Source organism: Pristis pectinata, chromosome 2 (genome assembly GCF_009764475.1).
Source record: "Pristis pectinata isolate sPriPec2 chromosome 2, sPriPec2.1.pri, whole genome shotgun sequence".
Taxonomy (NCBI): domain Eukaryota; kingdom Metazoa; phylum Chordata; class Chondrichthyes; order Rhinopristiformes; family Pristidae; genus Pristis; species Pristis pectinata.
The window spans coordinates 103861498-103885892 of NC_067406.1; the positions used below are offsets into that span (position 1 = coordinate 103861498).

The 24395-nt window shown below is 40.1% G+C and overlaps 1 protein-coding gene across 1 annotated transcript in view; it reads left to right on the plus strand.

Moving 5' to 3' along the window:
* Positions 1 to 24395, plus strand: part of enpep (glutamyl aminopeptidase) — a 70687-nt gene that overhangs the window by 3775 nt on the left and 42517 nt on the right. The window contains 5 exon segments of the mRNA XM_052038174.1: positions 22514 to 22686; positions 22985 to 23086; positions 23089 to 23108; positions 23921 to 23965; positions 23967 to 24042. Of these exon segments, the coding sequence (XP_051894134.1) occupies positions 22514 to 22686; positions 22985 to 23086; positions 23089 to 23108; positions 23921 to 23965; positions 23967 to 24042 (416 nt within the window).

Genomic DNA, 24395 nt, shown 5'->3' on the forward strand with positions numbered 1-24395 from the left:
GATCCAGGCTATATCTGTGGCATTGCATGTCATTGAGGGTAGACCTCTGGTTCTATTGAAAGGAATGGTACAAGGGGCAGTGAATATCTCGGACATGTGTACCTCCACTCTTGCAATTGGGAGGTTGCCAGAGGGTCTGCAGAATGCTGGGAGTGGGGAGAGAGATTGCAGGGCTTGGATGGTTGCAGAAATAGGTGTGGAGAGGGAGTTGGTGTGGACATGCCAGGATGGGAGTAGGTCTGCTGGAGAGTGACATTATTTTACTTACTTTGCCTGGTTTTTGCATGCATTGGCAGTTTAAAAATCAAGGTTTTTTGTCTTTTGTAGTTGTCTCCGTTTAACCAAAACGTCAGTGTTTCTTATGTAACTATTACCTTTCCAATATGTCTGAAGACAATATGCTCACAAATTTCAAATAGGAAATTTGATATATCCCAACCGTCTGTGCAGTCACTTCTTTTCAAAGCCTCGGGTGAAGGCCATTAGAAACATTGACTTCCCTCGTCCATGACTGAAATTCTTTCTTTTATGTTATTCATACCTATTCATCCCTTAGCTCCCTGCTGTGCCTGCAGTGCTTTTTATTTCTCCACAGACACAAAGTACTTGTTTAATGTCTGTCATGACATTACACCCTATCACAGTTTTTCCTGTGTTGGCCGCTGATGGATCCATGATTACCTTCATTGCACACTTTCTTTTCAATGTACTTGTAGAAGTTCTTGCAATTTGTTTTCCACATGAGAAAATTTGACCTTAATAAATCCTTAAATGCTGTTGATATGAATATGTGATAAAAACATACATTTGTGTTGAAACACCTTGGAATATATACATAATATTCCACATTTTGTTTTATTTTTAAACAATATTTCACTGAATGTGCTAACAGTATTTTTAAGCTTTTGTTTTCTTCTACTAATTTGCAGAGCTTTAGATTTATTTTTTTTATATGGGAATTTATTTTTGTGAATTGCTTTTGTGTTAGCACTGAGGTAGAAGCAGAACTGAAGTGTAAAACTCCAGGCAGTTAGCAAATTCAACCATGTTAATAGCATACAATGATTAGTTCTCAGGAGGAGACCTTGTTGAGAGAGTGATACTGTTTAATTTGGGGCTGAATCCAAGTATCCACAGGAAAAAAAGGAAGGTAGTCATGGGTTGACAACTATGGCACTGTAGAATAATGACATCTTTTGTGAAAGAAACTCTAGTTCTTGATTTAATACAATTATAGAAACAATTTCACTGTTGGGTCAATAAAAATGTCAGCATTCTGTAAAATGATAAAATTAAATTATCATTTATATTTTAAACAGTTTAAAGCATCTTATTTGTTCTTTTATTTCCACCGTTTTAAAATTTGTCAAATAAACTCCCAAGATTCACAGAAACTTTGTTTATGAATAACAATGATTTGCAGAATATTAAATATACTGCAACTACATTTTAGCATCTGAAACAACACAATTTGAAGTCAATATAAATGATAAGTGAAATTGAAATAGCTGTAATTAAACGAGTTGCCATTGTTCACAGATAGATTCAATGTTGATATGCCAGATTGTATTTGCCTGCAGCTGGCTGTCCCACAGAGATCCACTGGTAAGCTACTATTTGCGTGTGCCTGATTTCCACCCCTGTGCTTTGCAGCACAGATGTCAGAGGTGAGGTGATGGTCAGAAGCTGGCTCATTTAACCTCATGTTCTGCCACTGGACTTGTCACTGAGTCCATGGATAGACTGCTGACATACTTTGCACAGAGTAGTTCCACTTTATGACATGGATGGCTGGGGGAAGAAGTGTTAGCCCATTCATTTGAAAAGGATCACTGACCCTGAGTACAAAGATAGGTGCTTAATTATAATATTTTAAGGTGTGTTAATTAAATTTAACAATCAGAGAAGTAAAAGTTAAATCTCTATAAACAGCTTTAACATAACTGTGTTAGGCAGTTTAAAGACCTTTGATGGTAGCAGGGCCTCAAGATTCACTATCTGAGACCTCGCTGTAGCCCATGGTCAGTTCCGTCTCGCGAGACAATTCTTGGGTGTGAGGAGTCAGCTCAGTTGGTTTTTGATATCTATCATGGGCTTCTTCTGAGTTAGGGCTATAGGCCAGATCCAGGATGATCCACTCCATTGAGTAGATCAGACCTTTGAGGTTCATTTATGAACTTAATCTGATTCATGAACAATTTGAGAGCAAAGAGGAAATATTTAAGCAGATGTTGATAGCGTGATGTGTGGACTTGGAGGGGAACCTGCACGTAGTGGGCCTGCTGGCCTTGTCTTTGGTGGAACAGGTCATGTGTTTGGGAGGTGCTGTCTGAGTAGCCTAAGTAAGTAACTGCACTACATTTTATAGATACTATATAGTGCAGCCACTGCAACAGTGGTGGAGGAAATGGGTCTTTAAGATGGTGGACAGGGTGCAAAACAAGTGGGCAATCAGTATTGTTGGAGCTTCACTCATTCAGGTACGTGGAAAGCATTCAATCATACTGCTGATTTATGCTTTGTAGCTGGTGGGAAGGCTATGGGGCATCAGAATGTGAGTTGCTTGCCACAGGATACCCAGTCCCTGGCTGTTCTTGAGGGCACAGGATGTGGTTGGTGCAATTGCACTTCAGCCAGTGGTGACCCACTAGGATATTAATGGTGGGGGACTTGGCAATGGTAATGCTGTTGAATGTCAAGGGGATGTGGTTAGACTCTTATTGGAAGTGGTCATTACCTGGCACTTCTGTGGCAGAAGTGTTAACTGCCACTTAGCAGCCCATGTCTGAATATTATCTGCAGTAAATCCTGCTGGCATGGACTATTTCATTTGAAAAGGAGTGTGAATATTGTGGGACATTATATGATTGTTAGCAAACCATCTCCAATTCTGACCTTATGATGGAAGGGATTGTCTTTGATGAAGTAGATGAAGACTGTTGGATTTGAGCTGTGCCCTGAGGGACTCCTGCAGTGAAGTCCTGGAATTAAGTATCCTTCCTGTTTTCACCCTGTTGAGTCCTGAAAGAATTTTCTAAGTCCTAATGACATCATCTCTCATTTTCTATAGTTCATGTCAACTCGTTCTCTCCTCAAACAGAAAACCCACTATTCTAGGAAACTGCCTAGTCAATCTTTGCAGCACCCCATCAATGGTAAATAGGTTAGGAGATCAAGACAGCACATTATACCCTTGCTGTCATGTCACCAAGGCCCTAAATATGGAAAGAAATTATCAGGCAAACAGAAGAAAAGGTTCAAGGATGTGTTCAATACCTCCTTGAAGAAATGCAACATCCCCATCGATTCTCCACAATTCCCAGCCCATGATTATTCAAATTAGAGAAGGAGCATTTGGGATGGAATTGAGAACCTCACACGTATGCGTCAAGAGCATAAGGAGCCCTGTGTAAATGGTGGAAGGAGCACACCAACTCAGACTACCAACCTGCCTGGTCCATTAGGCACCTCCTGCTCCATTTGTGGGACACTCTGAACTTCACACATTAATAGTCAACTCTCATAACTGGAGTAGAAGCAAATCACCCTTGATTCAAAGGGGTTGACTAAGAAGGAAGAGTACTCTGGTGCTCCAATTGTTTTGCAATTGAAGCCAATATACAAATTGCTCTGCTAACTGCTTGTTACACCAACATTTGGATATTGATGAGCTGTGTATAACGTCACAAAGGTCCCTTTGAACATCAACATTTCCCAGTCTGCCACATTTAAAACATACTCTGCATTTCTGTTTTGTGCACAATTTTTTTCTACATTCTAACTGCTGTTAGAATGCTACATTCTAACTGCTTATATCCAGTCACTCAGCATGTCTGTGTCATAATGAACCCTCTTTACCAGCCTGTTCACATTTCAAAATCCTGCCTAATTTAGTATCATATGCCAAATATCGCATTTGGTCCCTTCAGCTAAATTATAGATATAGATTGTGAATAGCTGTGGCTCAAGCACTGATCCCTGCAGTATCCCACTAGTAAGAGCCTTCAATCCTGAGAAAGACTTATTTTTTCCCATGTTTTGCTTTCTGTCTTTTAACCAATTCTCAATCCATGCCAGTACATTAACCATTTTTCTTTGTGCTGTAGCCTTGTTGATGAGCCAATGTGGGACTTTGTGGACACTCTTCTGAAAATCCAAGTACACCATATCCATTGGTTCCCTCTTATCCATTGTTAATGGTTACATCCACAAATAAATTAGTCAAGCACGATTTTCTTCTTATAAGTCCATGCTGAATTTGCTAAATCATATTATTCTTTTCTTGGTGTTACTACATTCTTTATTATACATTTCAGCATTGCCCCACCTACTGATGCTAGGCCAACAGATAAATAGTTCCTATTTCCTCTTTCCCCCCTTTCTTAAATAGTGGGATCACATTTGCTACCCTCCAGTATGTAGGGACCCTTTCAGAAATTTGAAAGTTGATAACTAGAGCATCCACTATCTCTATAGCTACCTCTTTCAAACTTTAATACATAGATCATTGGGTCCTTGGTATTTATCAGGCTTCAGTCTCACCAAATGCCCTGACACAGGTGAGTCAGATCTGAATGATATACTGACCCTAACACCCATTTGTGTGTATCTGCCCTTGCTGTGGATAGGATCTGCTTCCTGATGCTCTTCACTGAAGTGGGCATAGCAGGATTGATCTCTGAAGAGCCTTGTTGAAAAAGAGCCTCCTGCTGACGTCCATCTCCTCTTCCAGCAGGTTTCTCTGCTCTGCATGCTCTTTCACCTTTCTCCCTATCATGCTACACTCTCAGAAGATTGGCAGCCAAAGCACCCTTGGTTGGGAGAAGACAGATGTGCTGATACCTTGAAATGAGCATTTACAATCCTTCCAAATGCCACTCAACTCTCTATGGACTTATAAGCTCTAGAAGCACTTAGTTTTATCTAACCAACAGCCTGTAAATATATCAGCAAAAAAAACCCTCTAGCAATTGGTTTTATCTTTAAATGCACTGGTGAGAGGTAGCGGCTATGGTGCAAATCCTCCTGTTAGATGTAGGAGTATCTGTACACATGGAGTTAGCTGCATCTTTTGAGGTCCGTTCTGGCAGCAACAGTAGCAGCGTCTCAGCAGTGATGCAGACTGACTGAGATTGTGATCTGCCTTTTCTGCCAACTTGCGTGTGTGAGAGCACTGCATGCATTGCTACTCTTTCCAAAAGAGCGACCTGTGTGGCTCAGGTTACAAGTGTGGTCATAGAATGACCCCTATATTGGGACCAACTTGGCACTTGTATCATCCGAGCAGTGAGACAATGTGATCACATTTTGCAATCTTGATGGTTTGTTTGGAAATATCCATCCATTTTATTCTGATGGTGCGTCCATTAATGACTAATGATACATGGAAACAGCAAAAGAAATTGATCAAAAATAAATGCTTTTTATGTCAAAGTGGTCAGTGCATTGTCTGTTGCTTATTTTAATAATTGTTCAACAAATATGAGATAATTTGGAAATATTTGCTTTTCTACTCTACAAAAAATTCCATTTAACATGAATGACTAGGTTGTAGTTTTGCCAAACCAGAGATTTCCATGACGGTTGGAAAAAAAAGTAGGTGCACTTGATGTGCCAGCTTCAAAGCTTCATGTCAGCTATATCATTATAATAACTGATTGCTTAATCATAATGGTCTAGATAATAGTAATAATAAAAGCTCCTGACAGGTGATAAACAAAAGTCCATTGACCTTGAATGATTTTAGTTTAAAGTGTTTTTTTTAGAATGATTACAGCCCATCATAACCTTGCACAGATTATTTGCATGATCTGTAAATATAATCAACAATAAATTGTCAAAAATGCAAGGAACGTTTTTCCAAAATGAGCTTTATTGCTCTGGCTGTCCTTGTAGCCACAGTATGTGGTTGGTGCAATTGCACTTCGGTCAATGATGACCCACTGGGATATTGATGGTGGGGGACTTGGCAGTGGTAATGCTGGTGAATGTCAAGGAGATGTGGTTAGGCTCTTTCTTGTTGGAAGTGGTCATTACCTGGCACTTCTGTGGCACAAGTATTAACTGCCACTTAGCAGCCCATGCCTGAATATTATCTAAATCCTGCTGGCATGGACTGTTTCATTTTCAAAAGAGTGTGAATAGTGTGGGACATTATGATTGTCAGCAGGCACCTCCAATTCTGACCTTATGATGGAAGGGATTGTATCTGAAGTAGCTGAAGACAGTTGGATTTGAGCTGTGCCCTGAGGGACTCCTAGTAAAGTCCTGGAACTAGTATGAATGACCTCCATCACACCATCTTCCCTTGTGCAAAGTGTTTTCTCTTTTATTGACTTTGTTTCGCCATTGACCTCAGGTTTTCTGGGGTCTGTGATGCCATACTGATGTCAAAAGTGGTCACTCTCATCTCAGCTCTGGAGTTCAGCTTTGGTCCATGAGGCCTGGAACTGAGTGGCCCTGCCAAAACCCAAGCTGGGCAGGACGACCACTATTTGTAATCTCACCACTGCTGCTTAGACTTGTAAATCCGGTCTACCTCTGCTTATGGTGGGAGATCGCAGTCTGAGCTGGGCCCTTAGCTAAGAAGCTCTTCACGATCATCTTCAAAGATCAACTCAAATTTCTCCTCTTAAAGTCAGCTGACTTCCCCCAGGAACACTCGGACAGGCTTATGAAAGAGGAAAACATGAATGAGAGAATGTGCAAGGTGATAATTTGATGGTTGTTTGTCTTTTGGATATAGAGAGATTATTTGGAATGTTCATTTGTAATTGGCTTTTAATTTATCAATGTGGTCATGGACATTATGATGGGCAGTAACAGAAGGAAGTCCAGATGGGAACTCTTTCCTTCTAACTGCTGAATACTTTCCTCCTAACTGCTCTGGCAAAGTCTGAGCACCCATGATTACCAGGTAGTGCCACACACAGCCGAGCTTGGCCAGTCTTGAGAACAGTCCTGCTGTGTACTGCAAGCCTTCTGCAGAATGGCCTAAGCTGTGAAGGTTTTGTTTAGCAATGCCAGTAATTTACTGTGAGTTTCTGTGTTTGCAATGCTTTGTTATATATGCATTGTTCTTAAATTTCTTGGATTTGTACTGGGGTCAAAAGCCTAAATAACCTTGTCTCCTAATAGTTATTCTTTGCTTTAAGAGCATAAGAATTAGGACCAGGAGAAGGCTCTCTGGTCCTTCGAGCCTGCTACTCCATTCATCAAGATCATTGCTAATCACTACCTCAGATCTACTTTCCTGCACCATCTCCATATGATTCCTTTGTATCCAGAAATCTCATGATTTCCGTTTTGAATGAACTTGGTGATTGAGCCCTCTTGTTTAGGTAATTCCATAGATTCACACTCTCTGAAGGAAGGAATTTCTCCTCATGTCAGTCCAAAATGGCCTACCTGTTATTCTGACACTGTGACCACTGGCTCTAGATACCTCAGCTGGGGGAAGTATCCTTCCTGTTTCCACCCTGTTGAGTCCTGAAAGAATTCTTTTCCGAAATGAGACTTATTAATCAAGTGTGAACTGCTGAATGAGCAGATTTGATCCATTGGCATGATGACTATTCCACAGTAAGAATACTTCTGATTGGATAATGTGCCTGCCAATTCTGATTACATGCATAGATCTGTTTATCTCTCTGATTATTGTAAAATGAAGACTTGCAATGGAATTCATTTCCACAGAGAGTCTGTTAGAATGTCTTATTTGGGATTTGGGCATTATGTTGAGCCATCTTCTTGAACTGCTACCGTCCTTTTGATGAAGTTACTCCTTTGGTGCTGTTGGGAAGAGAGTTTAAGGATTTGTATCCAGTGATGGTTAAAGGATACAATTTATTTCTGCATCAGGGTGGTGTGTGAACTTGGAAAGGAACGTGGGCATGGTGGTGTTCATAGTGCTTTTACTCTTGTGCCTGGTGATGTTAGAGATCTTGGCTTTGGGAAGAGTTGCTGGAGCAGTGTAACCACAGTGCATTTTGTGGATGATACACACTGCAGTCACTGTGCACTGGTGAATGGATGGTTAGGGTGATGGATGGGGTACTCATCAATTGAGCTGCTTTGCCTGGAGGGTGTCAAGCACCTTGAGAGTTGTTGGAGCTGGACTCTTTTAAGCATGTAGAGAACGTCCATGAAATTCCTGATAGACCTTGTAGATGGTGGAAAGGCCTTTGAGTGTCAGGAGGTGAGTCACTCACCATAGGATACCCAGCCTCTGACTTACTCTCATATATGGCTGGTGCAGTTGAGTTTCTCTTTACATATCAGCATGTTAAAGGTGGGGAACAAAATGATAGTACTGCCATTGGAAGTCCAGAAAAGCTAGACTCTCTTGTTGAAAATGAACATTGCCTGGCACTCTTGTAGTCTGAATCTACCACGTATCAGCTTATATTGTGAGTTTTTTGCAGCATGCAGACACAAGGGCTGCTTCATCTGCTGAGTTTTGCTGTTATTAGCATAAATCCCCAATTCTGGCCTTGAGGTGGAAAGAGGGTTATTGATCAAGCTACTAAAGATGGTTGGGCAATGGAAACTGCCTTGAGGAACTCCTGGGATGATTGACTCCCAACAACTATAGCCATCTTTTTGTGAGGTATAACTCCAACTATTAGAATGTTTTCTTCTTGATGTGCATTGACCTGTTTGCCACACTTGGTAAAGTGGGTGCCCTGATGTCAAAGTCAGTCATTCCCACCTCATTGCTGGCCCCAAATTGGACAGCAGTTGTGATGGGGTCTGGTGAAATCCAAATTGGCATCAGTGAACAGTTTTTTTGGAAATTAAATGCCACTTAATAGCACATTCCATCACTTTTCTAATTATTGACATTAGACTGATAGGTTGTTAATTAGTTGGATTGGATTTGTCAAAAGGTGAAGTACCTAGGCAAATCTCCGCATTTTCAGATAAGTGCTTGTGTACCGGTACTGGAAGAACTTAGCTAGAGTGGCTCATTCTGGAGTACAGGTACTACAGCCAGGTTGATGTCTGGATTCACAGCCTTTCATGTACCAGTACTCTCAGCCATTTCTTGATATTACATAAAGTGAATGAATTGGCTGAAGACTGGCTTCTCTGATGGTGGGGATCTCAGGAGGAAGCCAAGATGGATCATCCTCATGGCACTCTTGCTGGACTGTGCCATCCTCAGAAATTGGGATGTCTTGGAATCCTCCTCCTCCTGTTTGCTGATTACGATGGGAGAGGTATTAATTTTTTACCTCAGTCTGGATTGGGTGGTGGTGGGAAAAAATAGTTGCAAACACAGTTGCGATTACATGCATAAGACCCCTCTATCAACAATATTAATGTGGATAGTAATGGGGCTGCATTTTAGCATGGGCTGCTCTTACCTGCACACATTAAAATGGGACCTTTTACTTATTGTAAATTAGTAAATTGTAAATTGTTGGGACAACTTATTGTAAATTAGAAAAACAGTGCCCACTACAGAGCGTCAGAAACCTGTGTGATCTGGATAAGAAATGGTGTGTCTCTTTAACATTCAAAATGAGAATCGGTTGAAGAGCAATGCTAAGTTTGAACACTTAATAATTAATAAGCAAGTCATGTACAGACACAAATAAAACTAGCTCATGTTTTTATTAATAAAAATCAAGACAAAGAAAAAGGAAAGCAACAGTAAAAATAGAATTACATGAACATTTCAAATACTAATTCAAATCTGAAAGCACAAACTCTATACATGTAAAAGATAAATTTTAATGGCAGGAAGTTAGAAATTAACACTATGCACTTTAAGGTACTTGATTGGATGTTCCCAAACCTTCATTCCATTTAGCAGTGATTCAGATACTGTTGTTGAAGGGTGCTGCTGCCAGTAATTCCCAGATGGCCCTGTTTATCCCTGCTTATGAGAATGAAGAAGTTTCTCTCTGATGTCCAACAATGAGTGCTATCAGCTTTGCTGTTTTCCAACCTGATATCTGTAGATACAACCAAGGATCATTGATAACTGTTGGAAATGTCTTGGTCTGCTTATTCTGGTTTGGTGATCTCCAAGAAGAGAAATGGAGAAAACTATCTTTTGTTACAGGAACTCCCTTATCTTCTTGAACTAAGCTCCTCTCTTTCATCAGTATAAAGCACTTGTGACATTAATGGAATCACAGTATATAGGGTAACAGTGGAGTAAAATGTTTTATGGTAACATTTTATTTGCTAGGTTTTATATTTGGCATGTTTCCCTGAGGACAAGTAATTAACCTGTTGGTGTTAAAGTTGATTAAGGGCCCCTGCAATCAACTATATAGGAACAACTGTATTAGAACAGCAGATGGCACTGTAGGCTAACATTCCTTCGTCAATCTTTTACTAAGCTGTGGCCTTTTTAAGGTGACTTTTATCTGAAAATGTGGTAAAACAACAAGTCCTCAGGAGCAGACGATACCTTGCTGAAGTTCAAAAACTTGGCAGTGATGAATTTCAGTCACAAATCCAGTGTACCAGCTAGCTCACTGAGGAAAAGGCTGCTTGAAGACGAAGACCAGGTGCAAAACCCATGAATTATTGGGCAGCAGGGATTCTTGCCTCCTAAGAATCTCTGACATAGGAATAACGTACAGCAGACACCTCAAAGCATAGGAGAGAGAGGCCGCGAATGCTGTTTCCACAAAATCCTCCAGATCCACTGTCAGGATAAGCAAACCAACACTATTGGGCCAACATCCCCAGCAGTGTGGTCCCAATTACACTCAGTTGGCTCCATTGGGCAGGCAACGTTCTTCATGTGCCTCTGAAAGAGACTCTCTATTCCAACCTCTATTCCAACAATAGAATAGGAAGCAGAGGACGATAGTGGAAGGTTGTTTCTCAGACTGCAGGCCCATGACTAGTTGTGTGTCCTAGGGGTTGGTGCTAGGCCCATTGCCATTTGTTATCTATATCTATGATTTGGATGAGAATGTACAAGGCATGGTTAGTAAATTTGCAGATGACACTAAAATAGGTGGTGTCGTAGACAGTGAAGATAGTTATCGGGATTTACAGAGGGATCTTGATCAGTTGGTTAAGTGGGCTGAAGAAAGGCAAATGGAGTTTAATTCACATAAGTGTGAGGTGTTAAAATTTTGGGAAGACAAATGAGGGTAAGACTTTCACAGTGAAAGGTAGGGCCCTGGGGAATGTTGCAGAACAGATGGACCTAGGAGTACAAGTATGTGGTTCCCTGAAAGTGGCTTCACAGAGAGGGTGGTGAGGAAGGCTTTTGGCATGCTGGCCTTTATCAGTCAGGGTATTGAGGAGGGATGTTACGTTGCAGTTGTACAAGATGTTGGTGAGGCCACATTTGGAATATTGTGTTCAGTTTTAGTCACCCTGCTATAGGGAAGTTGCTATTAAGCTGGAAAGAATGTAGAGAAGATTTACGAGGAAGTTGGTGGGACACGAGGGACTGAGTTATGGAGAGAAGTTGAGCTTTATTCATTAGAGAGTAGGAGAATGAAGGGTGATCTTATGGAGGTATATAAAATCATGATGGGTATAGATAGGGTGAATGCACACAATATTTTTCCCAGGGTTGGGGAATCAAGAACTAGCGGGCATAGGATTGAGGGGAGAGATTTAATAGGAACCTGAAAGGCAACTTTTTCACCCAAAGGGTGGTCCATGTATGCCAGAGGAAGTCATTGATGCAGGTACATTAACAACATGCAAAGGACACGTACATGAATAAGAAAGGTTTAGAGGGATATGGGCCAAATACAGGCAAATGGGACCAGTTTAGATGGGTGTCTTGGTTGGCATGGACCAGTTGGGCCGAAGGGCCTGTTTCCATGCTGTATGACCATCACGGGAAGAGATAACCATATGGAGAAAAGGGAAATATTCAAGGATGTTCCCAAAATCTCCTTGGAAATAATGCATTGACGATTGGCCCATGACCACTCAAAGTTGGGATGGCACTGAGAGTCTTTTGTTCAAAATCACCCACCCAATGGCCGTACCCAGCATCTCCTGCTCACCTATCGCAAATTTTGCAGCTCTCATATTAGGCATCTCAGGCCCACAGAACCAGAACGTAATTGAGCCATCCTCAGTCCTAAGAGACCCCTAGGAAAAAAGAAACTGATGGATGTGGGAATACTTCTCAAGTCAAGCACAACTGAAATGTAAACATCTTTAACCAATGGTAGCTATTCTGAACTTTTCTATATAATAAATTCTTGGTAAATATTAATACAAGCTTAGGGACACCTTGTCCGAGATTTTCAGATCCATGGCAAAGAGAAGGTGCTCACTGCTGGCTTCAAAGAAATGTGCCCCGCAGGCATTCAGTGGGCTTAGTGGTGAGGTAGGTGCTTAGATGGAGGAATTTTGATAGGCAACAAATTGGGAAGTAAAATGTTCTTTTTTTTAAGTATTGTAACTGTTGGGGGAGGCCTGCAGTACCTTCAGTGGATCGGGTCTCAAGATCCATGGTGCTCCTCTGTAAACTATGCAACTTTGACATCACTAGGGCAATGTCCATGCCACTATACAAGAAATAGTGACTGAGCAAGAAGAAGGCACCCTAGGCAACTCCTTTCCAGCTAGCCTGTCCCTGAACACCTTAAGTTTATTGATTATCCAGTTAAATAATCCGAATTCCCCAATGGCCATGGGTTAGCTTCCCAACTGTTACACAGTGAACTGGGTCACAAGGCAAAAGTCAAAAAGCCACCATTGAATAAACATTGCAAATCAAATTTATGAATGACTGCCTGCCACCTTGCACAGAAATATCACTCACCATAACTTTCCCTCTCACATTTTCAAACACAAAACACATTGTGATAATGGGGGAGACCAGGTAGGTCACAGAAATGGCTTGAGTAATGGGTGCTAAGGAGATTCAGTTCTGGACTTGGGGCTGGTTGGGGACACTGAAGGATTGGAAATTAATTTTGCACAGTGGATGTCAAAAATTGCTTTGCTTTCCATTTGACATTTCTACACATGCACAGTGGGCTCAAAGCATTATGTCTACCACATGCATGAAGGACCTGAAACAAATTTTCAAAGCATGTAGAGTACCTGATGGTATTAATAATTGGGTCTCAGATTAAATTCCTTTGTGTAGTGAACAAAAATATTTTAGAACAGAATTTCTTGCCCATGGTTATTCCTGTAGTGTTCTCAAGGTTGGAGTCTGGGTCCAGATTTCTGTTCAAAACAAGACAAAAGAAAGTGAAGGGACAATGGGACCTGATGTTGTTCTTGTTTCTGCCACTAATATCAGCAGTAATCAAGATGCATTGGCGTAGGGAATATTAAACATGAGTTATGTACAAAATCATTTACATTTGTGTTTTCTATGATCTTTGGCACACTGCCATGATCACTGCCAAAGCGAGGCCCTTCCCACAAAATTGGCCATACTTCAAGTTGAAGTTGCTAGATTCTGCTGTATGTACAGGCTGAAGGTTTTCCAAATTGCATATTTTCTCAGACACATGCTTATAAAACTTTTTTCCTCATCAGAAATATTTAATTTATTATGCTGCTAACTATTGACGACCAATGAAACTATTATAGTTCTTAATTATTTTCACTGATTTTCAATCCAGCTACTCACACTGGAAAGACTGGATACCCTTGTATAGTTTATTAAAAGCAAGCATTTTAATAAACCTTTATTAATGGACAACACAGTCTAAAATACATCATGTATTTTTTTAATGAACAGGAAAGAAATGGTTCTGACCTACAAATTGCCCGGTAGTTCGAGTTCAGAAAAAAAAATTGCATGTGATCAATTTTGCCAGAAGCTTGATGTGTAACCAAGCATAATTTCAAGTGAATTTTCCTATTTGCATCCAAAATGAAAACCCTTCACTATAGAAGGAAGGGTGAGGCTTACAGCACAATGAATAATAAACTGTTTGAGGCATACAGAAATTTATACAACACACTACAAAGAGTAGACATTAATACATGAAGAGATTTCCAGGAAGGGAGAGGGTGAGTGTTGCAAATGAGCAATAGTAGAATACCATATAGAGGGAAAAGAAGGGAGACAAGGGGGCAATTTCGTCACTGGGTGATATGTAAAACAGGCCGTCTTGGATAACTATAGAGGGTGGGAGAGAAGCAGGACTCAATACCACAAAACACCAACTATTGTCATTGGGTTTATTAAGCATTGTTGTGTTGTGGAAGTGTCCTTCTAATTGCTCAGTAAACTTCAACAGGTTCTCCAACATACATTGTTGTGCTAGGACATAAGTAACATATCTGTCTTCAACTCCTTTGTAATTTTTTTGATGGGGCTGTTGACCTGTCTAAAAAGATTGCAAGGAATTCTAAATGAACCCTGTTTAGGCTTCATACCTCAATATCCCAAGGTGTAATTGCAGGCGTGTCTTTAAACAAGTATTAAAGATGATCCAGATTCCCCATAGAAATTCACGCAATGGAGCCACTGGAGTGAAAGTTCCTGGGAGATGCATTTACGCAATAATAATCAATGAGAACTGATTTTTCCATGCAGAGGAGTGTGAAATTAAAATAGGATAAATTGGGAATAGCAGAGGAAATATATACATAATGTTTGTGTTTTCCTGTATCTCTCTTACCTTTTATTTCTTTGTATTTGTGGTCCTTTTGCAAAAGGACTTAAGGTCCCATTATTAATTTTACAAACAAATTAAACATCTGTTGAGGTGAAAGGTATCCCATGGGATGAGTATTTCATCCCATTGCACCTACTGTATGCTGGCTCACAGAGCAATCCCATTCCCTCACTGTTTCCCTGTAACCTATTCTCCCCATTTTCCCATCTGCTTTCCCCCCCAGATTCTACAACTTGTCACGTACTAGGGGTGACTTACAGTAGCCAATTGAAATGCCAACCAGGGATGTGGGAGGAAACCGGATCACCCTGGGGGAACTCACTTGGCCGCAGGGGACTGTGCAAACTCCACTCTCATCTAGCAGTAGTTGATCAGTCATTGAATCAACTTTTTTAGATGTGTCATTACTGATACCGAAGTACAATTACACCTGGATGGGCCAAGTGTTTTAGCATTGCATCTGGAGCACACTGTTAGCAGATTTAATGAACCTTGTCCACTCATAGCATAATGAACTGAAAACTCTAATAGATTCTGTTTATTATTATTTAGAAATGCCTGTTTTGAAGTCCAAGTAGACACCATCTCTATTTTGCACAATAAGGTGAAGCATTTTTGCTATCACTCACTGATTTTACAAAATTCTTATGTCTAAGCATAACTAGAAATATCTACCTTTCCAAATGTTGAGGCTTAATATTTAAAAAAAATGCATTGGTTTCAAGCAGACATTCACTTTATTGAACTATTGGCATTGCTGCATAGACAGAGATTCAGATGTATTAAAAAGTGTACTTTGTAATGGATGATTAGATTTTGTTGAAGTGAGGCATCTTTTTTTTGCATCCAATTTTGAGATATATGTTAATACAGTGTTTTGTATTTACACATTGTATCAATAGATGAGCCAAATGTTGCAATTTTCTCTGATTAATAATTATAGTTCATAGAACATGGAAAAGTACAGCGTAGATTCAGGCCCTTCAGCCCACCACGCCTACACCAGCCATAACGCCTATCTGCCTGTAAATAGACCGTATCCCTCTACTCCCTGCCTGTTCATGTGTCTGTCTAAATGCCTCTTAAACGTTGCTATTGTATCTGCATCTACCACCTCCCTTGGCAGTGTGTTCCAGGCACCTACCGCTCTCTGTGTTTAAAATAAAAGCAACTTGCCTCGCAAATCTCCTTTTAAATTTTTTCCCTCTCACCTTAAACCTATGCCCTCCAGTATTTGACATTTCCACCCTGTGAAGAAAGACTGACTACCTACCCTATCCATGCCTCTCATAATTTTATATACTTCTATCGGGTTGCCTCTCAGCCTCCAATGCTCCAGAGAAAACAGTCCAAGTTTGTCCTACCTCTCTTCATAGCTAATATACTCCCAATCCAGGCAACATCCTGGTGAACTTCTTCTGCAACCACCTCAAAGCCTCCACATCCTTCCTGTAGTGTGGCAACCCAGAACTGCATACATTACTTCAAATATTACCCAACCAAAGTTTTATATACCTGCAATGTAACTTCCAAACTTATATACTCAGTGATCCAACTGATGAAGGCAAGCACACTTTATGCCTTCTTCACCATCCTATCCACTTGTGCTGCCAGTTTCAGGGAGCTATGGATTTGCAACCCAAAATTCCCCTCTACAGCAATACTCCTAACAGTCCTGCCATTTTCTGTATTCGTTTTCCTTGCATTTTGACCTTCCAAAATGTAAAACTCAATTTGCCATTTCTCTATCCAGGTTTTCAACTGATCTATATCTTGCTGAATCTTTTGACAACCGTCCTCTCTACCCACAACTTCACCAATTTTTGTGTCATCTGCAAACTTACCAATCAAACCACCTACATTTTCATCTAAATCATTAATATATATTATATTATACAATTATATTTAAAATATTGAAACTCAATTTGGTACAAGTGAACTAATATTGATAATAATTCCTCAGATGTAATAATCTGCTCAAATTTGAATGATAAATTTTAAGAATTTGGTATTATGATCTATTATCTAGCAGAAACCTGAATGAGATCAAGATTTTAAGCCAATAGTTCAGACAATTTATCACAATGCAACTTAGCAATTAAATTAGCCTTTCAGAATCACGTCATTGTTTGCACAATAACTCCAAATGGGATACACAATTAAATCTTTCATCTTAATGCAGTAAACATTATAGGTTTCTTCTTCCTTTCCCTAGTAACAGTAGTCTGTTGGCTGAATGCAGCATAGAGGCTTGTAGGCAATAACCACAGAAGTACAATAAAATACATCCAAATAAAAATATATGAAATAAAAGAGAATTAAGGAAATTAATTTATCACAGTTTCAAATGTGTATTTTTAGATCTTTTAGTGTGTGTGGATCTGTATCTATCTAGCATTATGGGTTGACCCTAGTTATCTCATGAGGCTAGGGATGTTAAAAAAGCTTTTATTGAGCTAATCTAATCTCTCGATGGCTACATTCACAATACAGCACACTCCTACAGATAAATAAAGATGTGGACTGACCGTATGAACCCATATGTTGCTAACCATGAAAGTTAATTCAATATTTCAGTGATTGTTCAAAGTATTTGCTGTGGCAATGAATCTTTTCCAGTAGTGCATGTCAATTTTCTGGCAATGGCTGGATTTATAATACAAACCAATTCCAAGGGCCACTCGCAGGAAACAGGCTTTACTTTGATTGTACTTTACCAAATTCTCATATATTTAGTCTCGTTCAAATACACAACTGCCTTGGTCCTTGCTGTTCCACTGTCTCCTCACAGCCCTTTCACTTCCAGTTGTTGTTCCGATACTGGTTCACCTGCCACTTCTTTGTTGCCCACCAGTACTGTACCCCAGAACTATCTGTAGTACAGTACAGGGCCATGTGGAGTGTTGTATAACAGGGAGACCCAGGCATGGAAGTTCTCTGAAAGTGGCGACACAAAGGTGAGAAGAAGGCATCTGGCATGCTTGCCTTCACTGGACGGGACATTCAGTATAAAATTTGGAATGTCATGTTACAGCTGTATAGGACGTTGCTCAGGCTGCACTGGGAATATTGTGTGCAGTTCTGGATGCCATACTCTAGGAAGGATGCGATCAAGCTAGAGGAGGTACAGAAAAGATTCACAAGGATGTTACTGGGACTGGAGGGCTTGAGTTATGAGGAGAGACTGTATAGGCTATGACTGATTTCCCTGGAGTGGAGGAGGCTGAGTGGTGACCTTACAGAGGTTTATAAAATCATGAGTGGCACAGGTAAGGTGAATGGTCATAGTCGTTTCCCTGGAGTAGGGGAGTCTAGAACTGGAGGGCAGAGGTTTCAGGTCAGAGGGGAAAGATTTAAAGAGGACCTGAGAGACATGTTTTTCACCCGAGGGTGACGGGTATATGGAATGAGCTGTCAGAGGAAGTGGTAGAGACTGGTACAATTACAACATTTAAAAGACATTTGGACAGATACTTAAAATTGGAAATGTTTTGGGGGATATTGGCCAAGCATAGGCAAATGGGACTAGCTCAGGAAGGCACCTTGGTTGGCATGGATGAATTGAGCCAAGGGGCCTGTTTCCATGCTGTATGACTCTATGGCTTGATAAGCTGGATGCAGTGAGGATGTTTCCCATCTGAGGAGTCTAGAACTGGGATCATAATCTCAGAATCAGGAGTGGGAGATGAGAAATTTCTTTACTCAGAATGTGGTGAATCTTTGGAACTCTCTACTCTGAAGCGCTGTGGAAACTCAGAAGTATTGGTATTGGTTTATTATTGTCACTTGTACCGAGGTACAGTGGAAAAACTTGTCTTGCATACCAATCATACAGGTAAATTCATTATACAGTGCAGTTACATTGAGTTAGTACAGAGTGCATTGAGGTAGTACAGGTAAAAACAATAACAGTACAGAGAAAGTGCAGTGCAGGTAGACAATAAGGTGCAAGGTCACAACAAGGTAGATCGTGAGGTCAGAGTCCATCTCATTGTATAAGGGAACCGTGGGATAGAAGCTGAACTTAAGCTTGGTAATATGTGTCCTCAGACTCCTGTATCTTCTATCTGATGGAAGAGGAGAGAAGAGAGAATGACCCAGGTGGGTGGGGTCTTTGATTATGTTGGCTGCTTCACCAAGGCAGCGAGAGGTATAGACAGTGTCCAAGGAGGGGAGGCTGGTTTCCGTGATGTGCTGGGCTGTGCCCACAACTCTGCAGTTTCTTGCGGTCCTGGGCAGAGCAGTTGCTGTACCAAGGTTGAGTTCATTCACAGCATAGATTGATAGATTTCTGAATATTAAGGTAATTAAAGGATATCACGATAACGTAGGAAAATGACATGAAGATAGAAGATCACTCATAATCTTGATGAATGGCAGATGGCCTACTGCTTCTATTTCATATATTGTATGCCGTAGGTCAATTCACTTCAATTCGGTGGGGGTGATCATCAAATTTAGCTGGAGGATATTGCTTTTGTTGGGAGCAGATGGAAGGCCTGGTCATTAGATTGATTGAAAGTTGATACACCAGTCAGGTCAATTGCATAAATCAAAATGCAAAGCAAATGAAGGAGGTACTATTGAAGGCAAAAAAATTGCTGGTATTTGAGTGTGTAGGATGTTCGTTGTGCTGTATTGCATTGCAGAGTCATAAGTCCTCCAGGCAGCTTTCCAGTGAGGTGAACCTTTTGTTGGCTGTGCTTTACAATGGGATTGTTTACCATGCAGAGAATATTCTTAGCAGGATTGTTGCTGCTGCAATTTATGAATAAGAAGAATCAGTATTTAAGGCAAATGAGCTTACCAGAGCTCTTATTTCATGAGCATGATCAAGACTAGGACCTATTATCAGGATTTTCAATCAATCCTTGCCCCAATCCAGCAGAAGTTTTGGCAGGAGTACAAAGAAATTTGTAACAATCGAATTAAGTGAATCTGATTATAACTGTTCTTCCCTACATTTGTGTGCTGCATAACAACTTAGTGATTTAAATTGAGTCTCCCTTCATCAAATATTGTTTCACTGCCTTTGGAGAGATTAAAAAAATACATGTGAAAAACGCATGTAGTTCTGGTTTCAATTGAGTACAATTATTATACCCTACTTGCAATCATACAAGCCAGGAAAGCATAGAGAAAGTCAAGTCCATAGAACCATAGAATCATACAGCACAAAACAGGCCCTTCGGTCCACCATGTTGTGCTGTCCATCAAACCACCCTCACACTATCTAACCCTTTCCTCCCGCATACCCCTCTATCTCACATTCCTCCATGTGCCTATCCAACAGACTCTTGAACCTGTCCAATGTATCTGCCTCCACCACCACCTCAGGCAGTGCATTCCATGCACCAAACACTCTCTGGGTGAAAAACCTCCCCCTGACAACTCCCCTGAACCTCCCACCCATAACCTTAAAGCCATGCCCTCTCGTCTTGAGCATTGGTGCCCTGGGAAGGAGGCGCTGGCTGTCTACTCTATCTATTCCTCTCAATATTTTATATACCTCTATCATGTCCCCTCTCATCCTCCTCCTTTCCAGTGAATAAAGCCCTAGCATCTTAAGCCTGTGCTCATATTCCATACGCTCTAATCCAGGCAGCATTCTGGTAAACCTCCTCTGCACCATCTCCAATGCCTCCACATCCTTACTATAATGCGTCGACCAGAACTGAACACTGTACTCTAAGTGTGGTCTAACTAGAGTTTTGGCGGCTCTTAAACTCAATCCCACGACTTATGAAAGCTAACCTCCCATAGGCCTTCTTAACTGCTCTATCCACCTGTGAGGCAACTTTCAGTGAACTGTGAATATGAACCCCCAGATCCCTCTGCTCCTCTACACTGCCAAGTACCTTGCCATTTACCTTGTACTCTGCCCTGGAGTTTGTCCTTCCAAAGTGTACCACCTCACACTTCTCCGGATTGAACTCCATCTGCCACTTGTCAGCCCAGCTCTGCATCCTATCAATATCCCTCTGTAAGTCCCGACAGCCCTCCACACTATCCACAACACTGCCGATCTTAGTGTCGTCTGCAAACTTACTAACCCAGCCTTCCACCCCCTCATCTAAGTCATCTATAAATATCACAAAAAGTAGAGGTCCCAGAACCGATCCCTGCAGGACACCACTAGTCACTTCCCTCCAATCTGAGGGCACTCCTTCCACCACAACCCTCTGCTTTCTACAGGCAAGCCAATTCCTAATCCACACAGCCAAGCTTCCCTGGATCCCTTGGCCTCTGACCTTCTGAAGAAGCCTACCATGAGGAACCTTATCAAACGCCTTACTAAAATCCATATAGACCACATCCACTGCACTACCCTCATCAATCTTCCTCGTCACCTCCTCAAAGAACTCTATCAGGCTTGTGAGGCAAGATCTTCCCTTCACAAAGCCACACTGGCTGTCCCTAATCAGTCCATGATTCTCCAGGTGTTCATAGATCTTATCCCTTAGAATCCTTTCTAACAGTTTACCCACCACAGATGTAAGACTCACCGGTCTGTAATTCCCTGGACTATCCCTACTACCTTTTTTGAACAAGGGGACAACATTCGCCACCCTCCAACAAAAAAAGTCATACTGTGTACAGAAGTGACTGACTGAAGAGAGTCATTTGGAGCATGGTTTGTGTAAATTAGTCTCAAAGGATTTAATCCACATTTTGGATTAGTAAATTTCTGTAACAGATGCCAACAACAAGGAAGAACTCTTGAAACAATTATGTTGAGCAGAAATTGGCTTGTGGAACTAATACCACATTCTCTTTTGTTTACAATTCAATCAGTTTAGTTTATTAACAAAGCAAACAAAATACATGAATGAAACACTATGTACTGGCACAAAGCGATCATGCATTGGAATTATTCCAATATTGAAAACATTCTATCCTGCGTTTTTGTGTTTGCTTCTAAATAACCAAACATAATAAGGTGACATTATAATAAAGATGATTGTTATTTTGAGACACAAAGAAATTATATGCAGCGATTAGGATCAGCTAAATTAGAAAACAGATTGCCTTAAATCATGTGTGCTCTTTTAGCTCCCTTTTATCTTAGGTTCAATTAACTTGTGAGCAAATCTTTCTTTAAATTATATGGAAACTGTATAGGTACATCTCCCTCATTAAGTAATGCTGTAGGTGGCACAAGAAAACCACTAGTCAAATGAGATAAGTATAATTTTCAATTATTGTCTGGAGAGATGTCAGTTTCTATCCCACTGCTATAAGACTCTTGAGTGGACCTCTTCTATGATAAAGATGAACTCTTGATCACTCAATCTATCATGTCATGGCCCGTGCACTTTATTTGTCTACCTACACTGCACTTTCTCTGTAACTGGAACACTATATTCTGCATACCATTTTTTTCCCTTGTGTACTACCTTGATGTACTTGTGTATGGAATGATCTGTCTAGATGGCATGCAAACAAAAGCCTTTCACTGTATCTCGGCACATTTGACAATAATAAACCAATTACCAGTTACCAGTTATTAAAAGTGTTACCTTTGTCCCAAAGTTGCAAGCTTTTGTTCCCTTTGTCTTTGCCGGTAATTACAATTGGTTCAATTTGTTCAATAGTTAAAGTATCAAATGTGTATAATGTTTAGGGGAAAATATCAAGTATTTCTTAGATTCATAGGTTTTATACAATGTAAGTAGTGGGAGGTTGGTTATCTATAGAGACAGTTATTTAATAAAGGAGAAATTATTTACACTGGTCAGAGGGATTTTATTTGTATTGGACATTTATTCTCACTTTCCCCCATGACCTGCATTTCGTAATGACAGCACATGATCAGATAAATGGGGAAAAATAAATTACCAGAGTGATTTTATTATTTTGGATTATTCAGGTGATGTTCGTTTTTATGTTTAACTATCCATAAGACAATGTTGTTGCACTAACAGGAGCATTGCAGCTACTGACCATGAACCAACAGATGCACGGAAAACATTCCCTTGTTTCGATGAACCCAATAAGAAAGCAACATACACCATCTCTATAACACACAGTGAACCATATCAAGTGCTTTCAAACATGCCGGTTGAGGTAATTATATGACCCTCCGAAATTAAAACTGGCCCTTGTCATAGGGCTGAGCATTGCTGAAATAGATGGGCAGATGGGTTAATGTAGGGGTGGTAGGGTGGGAGGGATTGGGAGTCCATAGATACTGATCGTGATTAAAAATATTGGTAAATAGCAAGCCTTAACATTTTATTACTTTTAACTTTGTCACTTGTGATATCTTATGGAGATGGACTTGAGTAAATATATAAAGCACAATAAAAAGGACAAAGAAATGGAACATACAGATGCGTGCTGATGGTACAATAGAAATTGATTTAATGAACTTTAATATGTCTTGCGAGAAGAAGAAAAACTCAGTAATGGCCAGAAAAAGACGACATTTAAAAAATCTGTTAAAAATGAGTACTTACTTGGTTTGTTTGCTGTTCATCAATTTGATTATGAGGAAGAAGCTCATTAAGAGGAACCCCTGTGAGTAATTTAATATCTTGGGACTGAGGTAGTCTTTTTATTCCAAAATATTTATTGATTTGCAAAATAAGAATGATCCTTACAATTTCCCCCACCACAAAGAACTTGTTGGTTTTGCATTGCAGTTGCTGCAAAGCAGAAAACAAAAAATTGTCATTGATGACCAGTCTTGTGTTAAGGTTGCAGTAACTGCAATTGGAGATAATGTTGACAATGCATGATCGTGTAGTATGGGTAACAGTGAAAAGTTTAAAATTATTCCCTTTGGTAAAGTGCTAGTGTTGTGGGTCAATGATGCCCAAGCAGACTTGGTGCTAAGAGATCAACTTTGTTGTCTACCTAGTGACTCAGTAACCATAAGCAGAGCTTAGTCATACAGATTAGAAAGGTTACAAGTTTGATCTTCAGTCTAAACAGACTTAGATGGTTGGGATGATACAAATAGCAATCGTGCTTATGAGTTGGGAAGGAGATAATCTGCCAAGATTCCTACTCGTAGTAGTGCACGTACATATTGGTACTGATCGGTGTTGGGATCAAACTTAGCTTTGCTGCCCCCATGGTAGAAATAATCTTCCTGAATTCACTTTACCAGCCTATTTGTGAAGAGTGACAAAGTTAGGTGAAATGTCAAAAAAGTGTCTAGCAGTTGTGAGGCTGACTTCTAAAGTAGAAACCTTCAGGAGAGGGAGGGAAAGGCAGGAGAAATTTAAAAGCAAATCTGCTCTGAATGACATAAGATTTTCTTTCTGAATAAAACTGAATTCTGCAATACTATGTTTGTTTAATTCCACTTTATTTTACATTTTCAGCTTAGAATATATGTCCAGCCTCAGCAGCGTCATACAGCAATCTTTGGCAGCAAACACCATGAAAACAATATTTGACTACTTTGAAAAGTATTTTAACATAAGTTATTCTCTTCCTAAACTAGGTAATGTTTACTGCAATTTCATCTGTTTTTGTTATAAATTTGTTATATAATTACAGCATGACAATGAAACAAATTGAAAAATTTGAATTTACATCTGGTGTTTCTATCAGAAGTCTTGGATGAATGAACTACCATTATTATTATCAATTCTAATTACTTTTCAGGGTCTTTTTAATTCCATCCCTCTTATTGCTGTTATATTGTTTTTATTTGTATATTAATATCCTTCTGTCGTTGGATAGTGTAAAGTTCTGGAAACATTCACAAGATAACTATTAGTTTTATAGGCTCCCCCATTCCTGCTTCTCTGCTGCATGCAATGATATGAAGCAAGCTAAAAGTGTAATTAGTCC